Genomic DNA, 14,850 nt, shown 5'->3' with positions numbered 1-14,850 from the left:
CTTCCTTCTTTTCCTTCCTTCCCCTCTTTCTTTTCCCCTTCTTTTTCCCTTTTCTTTTTTTCTCTCTCTCCTATTTTAGGGGGGGCGTACGCCGGGTCCGCCCCCCCCTTGGATCCGCGCCTGAATATGTCTGGTCGAGTTAACCTTACCGTAGAAAGGCAGGATGGAGGAGATCAACGAGCAGAAGCAACAGAAATACCATGCTTGCAGCAGCTAGTTGAGGCATGTAAACCACGGGGATGGAAGACATGATACTTGCCTGTAGAGGTTAGATGTAGCGGTTTTTCGGGTGTATAGCGAGACTTACGACTGTTCGGAGAAATGGCAGCAGATCGAAGAAATCCGATAAGGGGTTATAAGAAGGCAGACAGACTCTGCTTTCAGTTGGATCCGGGGTAAGAGGGCAGCAAATTGAATTGATCACCAGTGCTAGCCACTAAGTTACGAAAGGAAATTATAGGCATCACCGCCCGTGGTGACGACCAAGTTACAGTAGTTCTGTATCACCTCAGGAGGACGTCGTGAAAAGCGCCGAAACGTGTAAGGAAGGAGGATTCATCAGACAAAGGAACCGGCCTGCGTTTCTGTGTATATATGTTAAAGTATTTAGACAAGAAAAAAATCCTATATACCGATCGTTACTCTGTCTTCAGGCAAAGACAATAAATAAGTTTCCAAATCATCATGCTGTCTTACATGTACATACATGTTTGTTTCTGAAGTGACCAAGTACATAGAGAGTACATGGTTAGTATCTTCAAATACAGATTGATTTTGGTGTGAGACAAAGGGAAGCCGATATGACGAGACTTTATAATTTAAATATCTGGGATATATATTTTTTTAATGAATCTTATATAAAAATATCTTTTATCGTAAATAAGATATCTTATATAATTGAAAACTCGTTGCTATATAAGATATCTTATATAGGAAAGAGATTTCAAAAAAGCCCAAAAACTGAAGACTCCCTACCCGAAATATCTCGTGAGTCTACATAGAGACATGTACAGCTAATTCTACTCGTTCAAACAGACTCTTGTTGGCTTCGCATGCTACGCCAGTATCAAGCGTTTGGTTGAGCGAGACAAAAGTATGCATTCAGTTTGGCAGCCATTATATTTATTGCCGACAACTAGAGTAATGGAAATAACTGCTTCTGCGTTTTCCGTTGAATGCAACCAAACAGCGCTAGATCCTCCCTTTCAGTGCCATCTCTGCCATTTCGAACGGTTCTTAGATGTGCACCGAAGTGCTCCCAAATGATGCTCGAGGGAGAAATTAGTTTCGGTTTTAAGGTGGTAGTCTCATATTCCCAAAAAAAAAATCCGTGGTTCAATATCTTTTAAATTTGTTATATGAAGTAAATATGTTATGCATCTTCTGTCAAAGTTTCGAAGAAATTGAACCATCCATTTTTTCTCAATCAATATTCAAATTTGTAATTTTTGAGTAGTTTCTACACATGAAAAAACAGAATTAGTCTGCACTAAATCCACCCTGTAAATAAAAATCTTTAACAAAATGTTTCTATTATACATGTATTATGTAATTGATATGATATATATAAATGCTTTTTCGTGAAAAAATGCTTTACTTTTACTCGTCATATTTTATGATAAATTTTGGTGGAAATTGGGTAAAAAATGCATATAAATTACCTAAATCATTCTCACAAAAACGAAATTAGATCCAAATTGTAGATTTCAATTTTCATAGAAAAATAATAGACTAAAAAGTCACATAGTTGCTTTTATTTAGTCAATTTTCAAGAAAATTTAACCACAAATTTTCAAGATATAGCATTTTTAGCACCATAAAACCTTCTTTTTCATTGAAAATGACGTTAATCACAAAAGAGTTATCTTCACTATTATATATACTTTTTATACATATACTACAGGTTCTCCTGTTACAATATAGCCTAGATGTCAATACTTTTAGATTGAAAATAAATAACAATGTTTAATCAATATATATTTACCATAAAATAGCAATATAGGGTTGATGGGATAATTAGTGTTGTTATTTTTAAATTTAATAAAATAATTTATTCATAAATTCAAACTTCAGAAAAGGGGATATTAATCAAATCTCGATCATTCAAATGCTTGAAGAGCTTGGGGCACTGTCATAGCTCAAGTGTCTGCATGAAAAAATCATGATCTGTCTCTCTTACCATGAGACTTCATTCTTAAATGCTACGAATTATATAAGATATCTCATATATTATCTTATACGTTGTATATTTGTTAATTTGTTATTTGTTAAATATATAAGGTGCATTATGCAATATGTTGTGTTACACGCATAATATGAAATTTACATGGAAATAAAATCGTACAAACAGAAATTGTAATAAAATTTAGGCAAACAAGTCTAGAATGAATCGCTTTCTAACATCAACCGATATATAATTTCAAAGCCGCCGTCTGTTAACACTCCTCGGTCGTTCTCGACATTATTGTTACACCGCTTGAGGCGAAGCATCCTCGATACTCCAGGGGTTCCGATCACTTACGATCTCTACACCCCTGGACTATTTCATAGTAAAACTGGAGGCAACAGAACAGAACAGGTAATTTAGTCCTTTGATGTACATCAAAAGAACCGTATAACGGTACACTGTGGTTGACTATGTGGCTTTGAAGTTGGGCGTCGCTCTCTCTGTAGTCTTCAAAGGAAATCTTTGCTGGTCTGTGATTGGTCAAATATTTTCAGCTGAGCTGCCTTCAATTTCACTATGAGATAGTCCAGGGGTGTAGAGATCGTAAGTGATCGGAACCCCTGGAATATCGAGGATGGAGGCGAAGGGATTAGAATCGTATGCATATCACGCCATCTTGCAGGATAGCCATGTAGCAAGAACGCTTGAATCGGATGGATGTTCGGTGTGTTACAAGCACTGCCTATTGAAGTAATATTAAAACGATTTACGGAAACAGACTTAATCTGTCCGGATTCGGACGCCATCTTCCTGATAAAGCATGGTCACATGTGCGCTTGCATCCGTTAATTAGATTTCGGTGTAGAACAAGCATTCGTGGTAAAAGTATTCTGAATAAGGATTTTCTAGAAATTAATCGGGCATTTTAATTAAATCTGGTTCCATTTACAGATGGAACAAATATATCTGTAGTAGTATACCATGTTCGAGACATTACTTTTATATTTCTTATTTAATTTAGATCACCATCGTGTAACATTAATAATCAGATATATTATTAACGGGACACGGAACATACTAAAATGCGGGATGACAGTACATACTAAAAGCGGAATGAAAACGGACCATAGAAAAATATAGAAACAGATTAAGTTCAATATTTTCTTTGCCTTTTCTCTGAGCAAAGCAATCTCTGCATAAAACCCTTTTTAATTTGTTGGAAGCAAAAGTTTTGTTGAAACTGTTCGCCTGTACTAGACCTGGCTACCTTGCACTAACACAAGCTCACAAATTATAAAATGGCTTTCAACAGAACAATTAAAATTGCTAAACAATATCATCATACCATTGATTAATTTCCATATTTTGTCCAATCAAATGGGTAAGCTTCCGCGTAGCCCACCTAGCTTTTTGGGAAGCTAATACTTGTTCTTGTTCTTTAGATTAATTACTCTGCGCATGCGTTAAGACACACACATTTACTCGACACTCTAGTAACCAAATCGAACGCAACTCAGTGTAGTCGTAGTAGTAGCTATGTCCGGTGTACAATTTATGAAACTACAGCTGATTGTTTATTGTCAATGCTTATTTATGTCAAAACTTACGTTTATGATATCGTTAAAATAATTTTTACTCCACAATCTGCGACTATAGTAACAGTTATTAAATTGTTGGGAATAAATATTATTGGTTTGAATAATAGTCAATCGGTAACCTTCGGCACTTTCCGTAAACGAATGCCCGAGGAGTTCCGATTGTAAGTCCGAGGTGTATTCTTTACAGAATGCCCGAGGAGTTCCGATTGGAATAATAGTATAAACAAACCAACTTCCGGTTCCTGCATATTTTCGTTTTAGAATGATATCATCGCTGACTTAGTAAATAACACGTAGGCCTACATATTTCTTAGAAATGTTGTATATGTAGCAACATAAAATGTCTTTTAGTATTTGAGATTTACAAGGACAATCATAAGTCGTGAAAACAGATACCTGGCTCGTGTAGAACAGGTAAGTACGTGGCGTCGTCGTGCATCATGTTTGACAGGTGTCAAAATTCTACTGTACTGAGCAATGGAGGGTATTATCGTCAGGGGGTAGGCCTAGTTATCGTCAGTTTTTCCTTAATTTAGAATTATTTTGATAAATGTTACAGTCCGGTTGCTATAGTTTTCATCAAAGCAAAATGTTGTTACTTCAGAAACTTTCTGACCCTACCATCATTCAGGAAAAGCTTTATCGGTTTGTGTTTTGATGTTCAAACCTTTATATACGTTTTCCGTGCTGTATTTCGGACCGTCTTATGTGATTGAATAAGGTCAGTCAAAAATACTTTTCCTTAAGTAATCAAAATCGTAAAACAAATGCAAGAATATATATGATCTATGACAAGTTCTAGAGCGTCTGCTAAATTGTCTAGCGTTCTGTGTACATCCGGGGTACTTCAGTGCTGTTAATGGACCTAGCGATAACTAACTCAAATTGTACACTGGAGGCAGTTTTCTAAATTAAATAGAAAATGTTGAGAAAAAAAATAAAAAAAAGGATCTCAATATACAATTCTCAAATAAAACTTGAATTGAAAGAAATCGAATGGAATAATACTTGTAGTCTTAAATTATAGGACAAAAAGTAGAGAAATGTTCCTATATTTGGAACCTTGCTTTCACTTTAATGTCATGGACTAAGTGCACGTGGGTCATGTTTATATCATAGCATCTATATCTACATGAAGTTCCCGATGTAACAATATCATGCAGATGTATATTTGGCTGTATTGTTATATAGAAAATAACTGGAATTATAATATATATATAGATTTTATCAGAATGCTGTTGTCTTGTAAAGAAAAATACTGCTCAAGTCATGATCAGATTGCTTTGAATTGCATGGTCTATGTTTCGTTAACAGAGCACATGGTTTTACATAATATGACATAATTATCAACTTATATCATTTAACAATGTTTCATTGGAAATTAAATGAACTATTTGTTTTTAATAAATGTGAATGTAGAACTACATAAACTAGCATTTCACTGCCAATATTTATGAATGCAAGTAAGGAGTCATATATATATATATATATATATAGGAGCCATACATTATTTATTTACTATATGATGTATTAATTAATACTGAGAAAGTCTCTGTCAACAAAATATGTTAGGTGAATCGTGGTTTCACTAATATGTGTAAATTGTCATTAATAAACTAGAACTAGTTAACATAAATATTGTCTTCAAATTGTGTATACAATATTAACATGAATCAGTTTACAAACGTGGCACAAGGTGAGCAAATGTACTTTTAATAGGTGAAATAACATAGACTGACAATAACTGCCTCCATGTTACGATAACTGCCTCCATTCAACCGGAAATGCAAATAATGAATTCTCCCTTATTATCATGATTAACGTTGAAAACGAGCGCACCTATAAAAACATGGATAATTGTATAGACAACTATATCACATTTTTAAATCAACTGTGTGACATGACTTTGTTATGACCCGGAGATGCTTAACCCGACGATAATACCCTCCATTGCTCTAGTCTATATGAGTTTCTTGTTTGTTATTTACTGCTGAAATATATTTCAAAAGTTTTTGTCTGAAATTTCATCCATTTACACTTACAGTCAACTACTTACTAGATAATGTTACATGTACAAATGTGATGAACAATATAGATCTTACATGAAGGAAAATTAAAAAAAAAAATACTGAGATTCCTCCTCGAGACTGTAATATTTGGACGTTTGTGCGAGACATCTATCAAACGTCCGAATTTAATATAGTCTCGAGGAGGAATCTCAATAGGGATTAGTGGCACACTATTCTTGCCTGTTTCAGTAATTTAAAATGCACCAATACATGTAAGTTAATAAACAGCAATTTTATGAAAATATTACATGTACAAATTGTATTTCTTTACAGATATATATTATTTTAGAGTATGTGTCGTTGTATGGCTTTTTTCAGCAGCTAGTTAAATTTCAATCATGTAATTATAGGTTTTTTTTTATTTGTCCTATAGCATCTAAAGGATTTCCAAGGTGTAGTTTGTGACTCAGCTCCCGAGCATGGCGGGTTACATGCGAAAAGCAAATCTGGTAGAAGGTGTTGGAGATGAACTGATCTTTACTTTAAGTGCCTTTCTGGGAATACTAGTGCCATTGTGTATATATGTTTTAAAACGAAGGTAACTATGGAATTTATCACATCTGCACTACAATATAGTTGCTATATTTCACGAGTGTGAAATTTTTACGATGTACTCTTTGGAACTTATTCGCAGGGTGTATTTGCACGAATTATCTTAGTAGCCTTTTAAAGTGTTTTTGTGATCACAGGCTATTGTAGTAGATGTAAAACCAAGATTTTAAGGAATCATTTAACTTAAAATTCCTCATAGGAAAGCATTACAGAAGAAGGTCGAGAAACTGGGCCCTGTTTATAATTAAATCTCTGAACCTGCACAGACCTATCTTCATCTGAGGTAAAACTTAAAGATGACAGAAATCATACATTATTGTAAGCATCATTTAATGTCACTATGTCAGCAGTCACTTGTGGTCTTTATCCAAATCGGTTTCCTGTTACAATGCTTGAGTTTCAAATAAAACTTTTAAAAAAAAAGGTGAGACAAAGGGCTGTAACAGGAGAGTAGAAAATGTAGCGACCAGACCGGGTTTTTAACCCGGGATCCTCAGAACACTAGCCAAGTGCTCTACTGACTGAGCTACCTGGTCACCTATGAACAACCCAGTCCAATCCCGCTATACTCCTCCCGCCTTTCTCGAAACCTTCTCCCTCGAAGACATTCGAGACCCAAACACTACTACCATGGGTTATTTAGTTTGGCGCCAATTCTGTAACAGGAGAGGAGAAAATATAGTGTCCAGACCGGGATTCAAAGTTAGGACCCTCAGAACACTAACCGAGTTCTCTACGGACTGAGCTACCTGGTCACCATTGATCCACCCAGTCCAATCCCACTACAGTGTAAAGAAAATCGCTATTTGACAACTTTTATATACTGTAATAATTTATGCTGTAATTATGATAAAATCTAGAATCTAGTAATAATGCAATTCTTCAATTTCATTAATTAGAAGACAAATTGACTTGTATAAAGAAAGCTATTTTGGATTTCTTTGCAGGAACACAGTAGAACAGTATCAAATCCATCCAGACAATGAAGACAATGTAAGGACAGCGCGAGAGAGAATCTATGGAAACCCAGTACCAAACGGTGACACGGGGACTAACCAGAATCAGTCCAACAGTACTAGATACCGGGCTAGAGAAACACAAACAAACCTCAGTTGTCCCATCTGTCTCGGTGATCTGGAGTACAGCGTGGATACAAACTGTGGACATTTTTTCTGTGGTGAGTATATTAATGTTTACTAGTCCACTAAACTTGCCTATATTATTACAATTTTTTTATATTATTTTTTTTCAAAAAGCCTAGTAATATAGGCAGGTTTAGCGGACTTATATGTGTACATTTGTGTAATATAGGGATTCATTTACTCAATACATTTTACATGAATCCTGGCTGATGCTTAGTTAATTCAAATAGAATTGGTATTTGATATGAAGCAGCTGTTTAATACAATGCTAAAGTGAAGATACATCCCTATATCAGGGATGAATCTAGGTTTTGGTGGAAACTAACCTTTTACAAAATAATGCAAAAATTTGGCGAAATAAAGGGGAATTTGACACTTCTTATTTTGGTCCAAAATCATATTCATTTTGACAAAAAAGTACTGTAAAACAAGTAAGTTTATTGTAAGATTTAGTAAAGCGAGATTTGAAGCTCAATATAATGAAAAATTCGTCATAGGGGAAATTTTGTTACAAAAACGGTCATTTTTTAGCTTTAAATGGGGGAATATATAAATCTTCAGGGAAATTTGGGGAAATTACCCATAGCAGAAGTAAATCAGAGCTAGTTTGATCCCTGTATGTGTACCACTGCACATATCAGTTATGGTCCAAATATTTCTCATGAATGGATCCATCCTCAATACTCTAGGGGTTACTATCACTGTTGTTATATCCATCCCTAGAATATTTCATAGCAAAACTGGAGTCAAGTTCAGGAGAAAAAAATGACCAATCACAGACCTTCAGAAATTTCCAAACTATCTTCCCATACAATCTGTGATTGAATACTCAGCCTTCAGTTTTGCTATGAAATATTCCAGGGGTGACATAACAAAAGTGATAGAAACCCCTGGAGTATTGAGGATGGAATGGATCATACTATATTGTAACTATTACAAAGGGATCGTACAATTTACCTTGATCTTTCATGTTTTAAGGGAGATAACTCTTGATATGTTACAGGTAATTGTATCATAGCCTATTGGCAGCATGGAAGCTGGCTAGGAGCAGTGGCCTGCCCAGTATGTAGACAACAAGTAAGTATTTCATCATCATCTGTACTCCAACAATGTTAGAGGTATAGCACGATGAGACACTTTTGGAACATTACGTCGTGTCTAACCTCTAACTTCCGATAGGCCATTTACCCGATGCTGAGGGTAACATTTTCAAAGTTTGGATTGTGACAATATAAAACGTTTAAATCATATTTAAATCGTCATCAATGTCAAATACCTACCTCTTTTTCATATATCAACAAGTATTTTGACAAAATCAGCCGTAAAATTCATCTAAAACAAATATTTACATCTCCTAACGTAAACTTTCATGACCCAGACAAAACTTCATGATGAAAGCGATCCGGCCGGTAAATAGAAAAAACGAATTGCAAAGTCCCCAAAACGCTTGATATGCCTTTACTTTTACTTGCATTCTGCCCGCTTGAATTCACGTTCCGTTTTTTGTAGTAACCAGCCGCCATATTTAAAACTAGGTCAAAATGTTAGGGAAAAGATTCATCATATCTAATCCGCTAAAATACTATTTTATGAGGCCTCAACTTACGGTTTTCCCTAGATAAATGGAATAATTAATACCTAAACTGTAAGTACACATCGATGTTATCAATGTTAGAGCTATAGATATTGATATAATTGCATTTTTCCTTCCGCTTTCATCTGACGTCGGAAGCTGCATCAAAGAAATAGGCCTTCGGAAATGAGAGTCGACAGTCAGCAAAATAACGTCCGATAAAAAAACGGCTGACCAGTCGACTCTCATGTTATGGGAGTACATCATCTGGTGTGTTTTATCTCAATAATATTTCTTGTTAAACCTTAATATTTCATAAATCTTCATTTTGTATTGATATGTACATGTATATTTATTCATATGATATTTTTTCTCCATCAAAAACAGGAGCAGACAAATTAATATTCAAATCAATATTTGTCTTCAATTTCAAAATTAGCTTACTTTACACCATTACCACCATTGAAAAGTTTGAGCTTATAATTTTACTTCAGGATAAATATACATGTATCAAAAATAATTATTGCGTCCCTAAAAAAATTCAATCATACTTTGTCCTATATGGAATGAAGTACTGATTGTGCGTGCACCAAAAGCAAAATAAATTATTTATATTAATTTTTTTATGCTAACTAGACATCTACATGTATATATACACATTTTTAAAGAAACCTTTTTTGTTGTTGTAGGTTACACTTCTCCTTGTGGCCTTTACCGCAGAGGAAAACAATAATGATAGTCAAGAAAAACAAAATATATTGCGTGAAATCAACAGCTACAATCGACGCTTTTCTGGTCAACCAAGATCTGTAAGTGTGTCATGCATAACATGCCCAAGTGTTTCAAAGTAAAATTATAATTAGCATGAGCCCTGTTGAGAAGAAATGGTTTAAGACATTGTATTAATTACATGTTTTTTCACTTTTAAACAAAATTAAACAATTATCATTGTTTATGCAAATATGAAGCTCCTGACAAGGACAAATTTTATTTACTTACCGGGTATTGGTAAACAGAAAGGCTTTAGATAGGATGAATTTCTATATTTGTATAAAAACTGATTGAAAATGTCTATAGTAAACTTGCCATAAACCTCTAGTTTTGACTGTATATTAAGATAGCATAGATCTTTTTAGCAATGATATAAAAAGTCAATGTGTACATATGTCTGTATTATCACAGATTGGAGAACACCTGCGAGACCTCCCAACACTGATGAGACATTTTGTGGGAGAGTTTTTCTCCGTCGGGGGACTGATCTGGATGTTTCGTCTCCGTGTTCTTGTTTGTTTTGGTGCAGCTCTTCTGTACTTCATATCCCCATTGGATATTATACCCGAAGCCATGTTTGGAATATTTGGACTTTTAGATGATTTGTTTATTTTACTTTTACTAGCAATTTATATAAGTATTATTTACAGACAAGTTGTTCAGAATCGAGCTGGTGCCCACTGATCGCCATCTATGTTGATGTTTTGTCCTAAGTGCCCTCAAATTTACATATTTGCTGATACAGAATGTTCTATTTTAATGCAAATGTTTCAATATGTATTTATAAATGCTGAATTTTTATGCAATTGTTCACTGAATTCTCAATCATTTTTGGACTATGTCATCTACCAACAAGTTCTCATTCTAAAATGATTTTGAACAAAATGATATTGTACTAACTTTGATAGAATATCATCCGATTGTCCAATCTTAGGGTTTCTCATGTTCCAATCGATTTTCCAATCTTAGGGGTTCTCATACTCCGATGGATTGTCCAATCTTAGGGGTTCTCATACTCCGATCGATTTTCCAATCTTAGGGGTTCTCATACTCCGATGGATTGTCCAATCTTAGGGGTTCTCATACTCCGATGGATTGTCCAATCTTAGGGGTTCTCATGTTCCAATCGATTTTCCAATCTTAGGGGTTCTCATACTCCGATCGATTGTCCAATCTTAGGGGTTCTCATGTTCTGACCAATTGTCCAATCTTAGAAGTTCTCATACTGATACTGTGATCGATTGTCCATACTTAGGGGATTTGACTTTCTGATCTGGTGACTATTGATATAAATGGCAGATTAATCAAATATCAGGAATCAAGGAACTCATTTAGACTTAGATTCACTTTTACTAACCAAAGACAGAAGACATCACAATTGATAATATCACATGGACCTGGCACAATTTTTTTTAACCAACAGTATACATATATATATATTATAGCATTATACTATGATATATATACCGGTATGTATACTGTTAGTTTAAAAAAATTGTGTCAGGTCCCTGTGGATAATATCACCTGTGATAAGGTAAGTAAGAATTTATGATATTTTTATACTTTGATCTTGGGGTCTACATGTAGAATGTAGGCAGAAATATCCTGGCTACAGATATATTACATTAGTATTTTGTACATTTTATCCATATCTATGTTTTAAGAGTTAAGTTTATGTGCTTCTCATGGTAACCAGGTATTTCTTTTCAGTTCCAAAGGACATTTTTAGCCCACCATCATCAGATGGTGGGCTATTCAAATCGCTTTTTGTCCGTGGTCCGCCCTTCCGTCCTTCCGTCCGTCCGTCCGTTAACAATTCTTGTTATCGCTATTTCTCAGAAAGTACTGAAGGGATCTGTCTCACATTTCATATGTAGTTTCCCCTAGGGCCCTAGTTGTGCATATTACATTTTGGGACCAATTGGTAAACAAGATGGCCGCCAGGCAGCCATCTTGGATTTTGATAGTTAAAGATTGTTATCGCTATTTCTCAGAAAGTACTGAAGGGATCTTTCTCAAATTTCATATGTAGGTTCCCCTAGGGCCCTAGTTGTGCATATTGCGTTTTGGGACCGATCGGTCAACAAGATGGCCGCCAGGCAGCCATCTTGGATTTTGATAGTTAAAGATTGTTATCGCTATATCTCACAAAGTACTGAAGGGATCTTTCTCAAATTTCATATGTAGGTTCCCCTAGGGCTCTAGTTGTGCATAATACGTTTTTGGATCGATCGGTCAACAAAATGGCGGTCAGGCAGCCATCTTGGATTTTGATAGTTAAAGATTGTTATCGCTATTTCTCACAAAGTACTGAAGGGATCTTTCTCAAATTTCATATGTAGGTTCCCCTAGGGCTCTAGTTGTGCATAATGCGTTTTTGGATCGATCGGTCAACAAAATGGCCGCCAGGCTGCCATCTTGGATTTTGATAGTTAAAGATTGTTATCGCTATTTCTCAGAAAGTGTTGAATGAATCTGTCTCAAATTTCATATATAGGTTCCCCTAGGGCCCTAGTTATGCATATTTTGATTAGGGACCGATCGATCAACAAGATGGCCGCCAAGGAGCCATCTTGGATTTTGATAGTTGAAGTTTATTACTGCTGTTTCTCAGAAAGTACTGAAGTGATCTGTCTCAAATTTTATATGTAGTATGTTTGCACAAGTTTGAAATGCAGAGAAAAGATCCCTCTTTCCATTATCAGACATAGATCATTCTTTGGTGGGCGCCAAGATCCCTCTGGGATCTCTTGTTCTGACATCAATATGACAGAAGCTTCAAGCGTTTAGATATATTTTTCACTTATCACGTTTCACTTACTACATTAGATTTAAAGGTATGTCACTAAAATGTCACAAGTACAAAACCTGATAGTTAAATATTAATAATAAATATATTTTATGTAATCCTGATGAAACCTCTCAGATCTGTTGGAGTTACTTCCCTTTACATCAATTTTGGCTGATGGGGTCGAGAACTTGAATGCCTCTTCTTAAATACATACGTGACGATGAGTCGATTTGTTTTCATGTGCATGTTTATAGATTTACTTATATGTGTATAATATATAGTATGTGATGTTATTTGATATCTCCGGTGAGCACTGCACGTGCATGAGCCAAGGAATGTCCTAAAGATAATCACTGCATGTAGCTACATGTACATGTACATGTATGTATGCCAGAAATAAATTATTGAAAAAATAAATTGATTGTGTTGATGTCCTAGTAAGTGTAAGCGCTGCCCTAATAACTATAAATCAAAACGTCTGATCATTCAACATTCCGAATGTAAGAAGGCCAATGTCAATGTTAGGCGAAATACAAAATTTATTGTTTAACGCGCGAAGGTAAATTGTAATGATAATGTAAGCTCGCGATGGCCTATTGTAATCATTAACGTTAATCCCACCAAGGTAATTTACAACTTTCATGTTTATCTCGCTTAAGTAAATCTTAAGGCCAATGAAGGACAATAGAATTGTTACCGTTAGGTCCGTAAAGGTCAAATACAACGTCAAGTTTAACTCTGAAAAGGTGAATTGCAATATTACGGTAACCATGGAAACTGCCGTTTCAAATAAAAACATTAACCTTACGACGGCGCATTGCGACATCAATGCGAAGGCCTATTACAAAAACGACGTTAGATCCACGAAGGTAATTATTGCTGTATTAAAGTATCGCAATTATTAACGTTTACAGCATAGTACGGAAGCCCATTTGGTGTCAAATTAGATTCGAACGATAAAAAAAATATTGCGACCCGCGAGACTACTTACAAAGTGTATTTCAAGGTAATCTTAGTTCACGGAGCAAATTGCAACGTAAGGGTTCGTGAAGATTAATTGACGTTAATTAACATTAGGCCTGCATAGATCTTTGAAACGCTAATATTTGTTCATCCCTGATTCAGTCCACTAGCGAAGGCCAATTGCAAAATTAACTTTACATTCACAAACAAAAGAAGTAAAGAACAAAGGCTTTGACAAAATTCATTTGATTCTTTATATTTAAACATGCATATTTTGAGATATATAGAAAGAAATGAACCAATGAGGCGCTTTGTAGTCGTACGTTATCGGACTTTTGTTCTTAACCTTCATCTGTCATCCCTTTCCATAAAAAATGAACCTTAAATTTCTTTAAGTTTATTATTACTAGAATGTGATCATGTATTTGTGTATGTGATATAATGTTGTCACTACATCAGGCATGTCGTATCTAGTTCTGGTTTAGTGATATGTCGGCTGGTTTTAGGTGTTAAATCTTAAGCGGTAAATATCCGTCTCCTAAACTATTGGTACGGATCCTGTCAGAGATAAGAGGTGTGACCTTTTGACCTCATGTCAAATAGGTCATTTGTCCACTAACACTAATGGATATATGTGGTTCCTGATAATACCCACCATTTGACTTTTACTAAGTGGTTATTTTTCTAACAAGTCTAACCTATAAATGGTATATGGGCGATACTTTCTATACTGAACAAATAAAATCGAAGAACGTCAACACGTTTGCGTGTCGCAATTCTATTCTATTAGCAATTAATTTCAAGAGTTAGTGTTTTCATGACTTCATAGCTTGACATTTTATTTAGATATTCGATATTGTTTTGTACACTACAAACTATTCTGGCTCTGTATGTTTAACACACTTGTCCTAAGTAAATATAACTGGACATGAGTGTCATGCTGAGGTCCGATCTTAATAAAACGCGTTCTCACCAAAATAGAATTAGATACGACGAATAAGATTCTAGATGGCGAACCATTATAGTTTCATATTTTCTGTTTTAGAAGTTAACTTGTTTTCCGACATGCGGGTATCAACAGTCAAGGAAATTTCATGGATTTATGGTTAACATTTTACCCAAATGGAAATTTCCGTGATAGAAAGTCAAATAACCAGATTTTTCTCCAATGAAAATGTTTAATGACAGTGAGTTTTAGCATAATATTTAATGAAAAATTAAATT

The 14,850-nt window shown here is 35.0% G+C and overlaps 1 protein-coding gene across 1 annotated transcript; it reads left to right on the top strand.

The window, feature by feature from the left end:
* Positions 1–3,993: 3,993 nt before the first annotated feature.
* On the top strand, positions 3,994–13,080 carry LOC138325776 (E3 ubiquitin-protein ligase RNF170-like). Its single transcript, XM_069271661.1, has 6 exons — positions 3,994–4,179; positions 6,208–6,372; positions 7,334–7,563; positions 8,532–8,605; positions 9,791–9,910; positions 10,284–13,080. The coding sequence occupies exons 2-6, from the start codon at positions 6,254–6,256 to the stop codon at positions 10,554–10,556; spliced, it is 816 nt and encodes a 271-aa protein (XP_069127762.1). The 5' UTR covers positions 3,994–4,179; positions 6,208–6,253; the 3' UTR covers positions 10,557–13,080.
* Positions 13,081–14,850: the final 1,770 nt, after the last annotated feature.

The sequence above is a fragment of the Argopecten irradians genome, chromosome 6 (genome assembly GCF_041381155.1).
Source record: "Argopecten irradians isolate NY chromosome 6, Ai_NY, whole genome shotgun sequence".
NCBI lineage: Eukaryota > Metazoa > Mollusca > Bivalvia > Pectinida > Pectinidae > Argopecten > Argopecten irradians.
The sequence above is the reverse complement of the archived record's forward strand: the minus strand, read 5'-3'. Positions and strand labels throughout refer to the sequence as shown.

What these genes read in the sequence shown, in the direction of transcription:
- LOC138325776 (XM_069271661.1), top strand. Translation starts at nt 6,254, where the DNA reads ATGGCGGGTTACATGCGAAAAGCAAATCTGGTAGAAGGTGTTGGAGAT. An exon ending in ATATATGTTTTAAAACGAAG is followed by an intron (nt 6,373 to 7,333) that starts GTAACTATGGAA and finishes ATTTCTTTGCAG; the next exon opens with GAACACAGTAGAACAGTATC. An exon ending in TTTCTGGTCAACCAAGATCT is followed by an intron (nt 9,911 to 10,283) that starts GTAAGTGTGTCA and finishes GTATTATCACAG; the next exon opens with ATTGGAGAACACCTGCGAGA.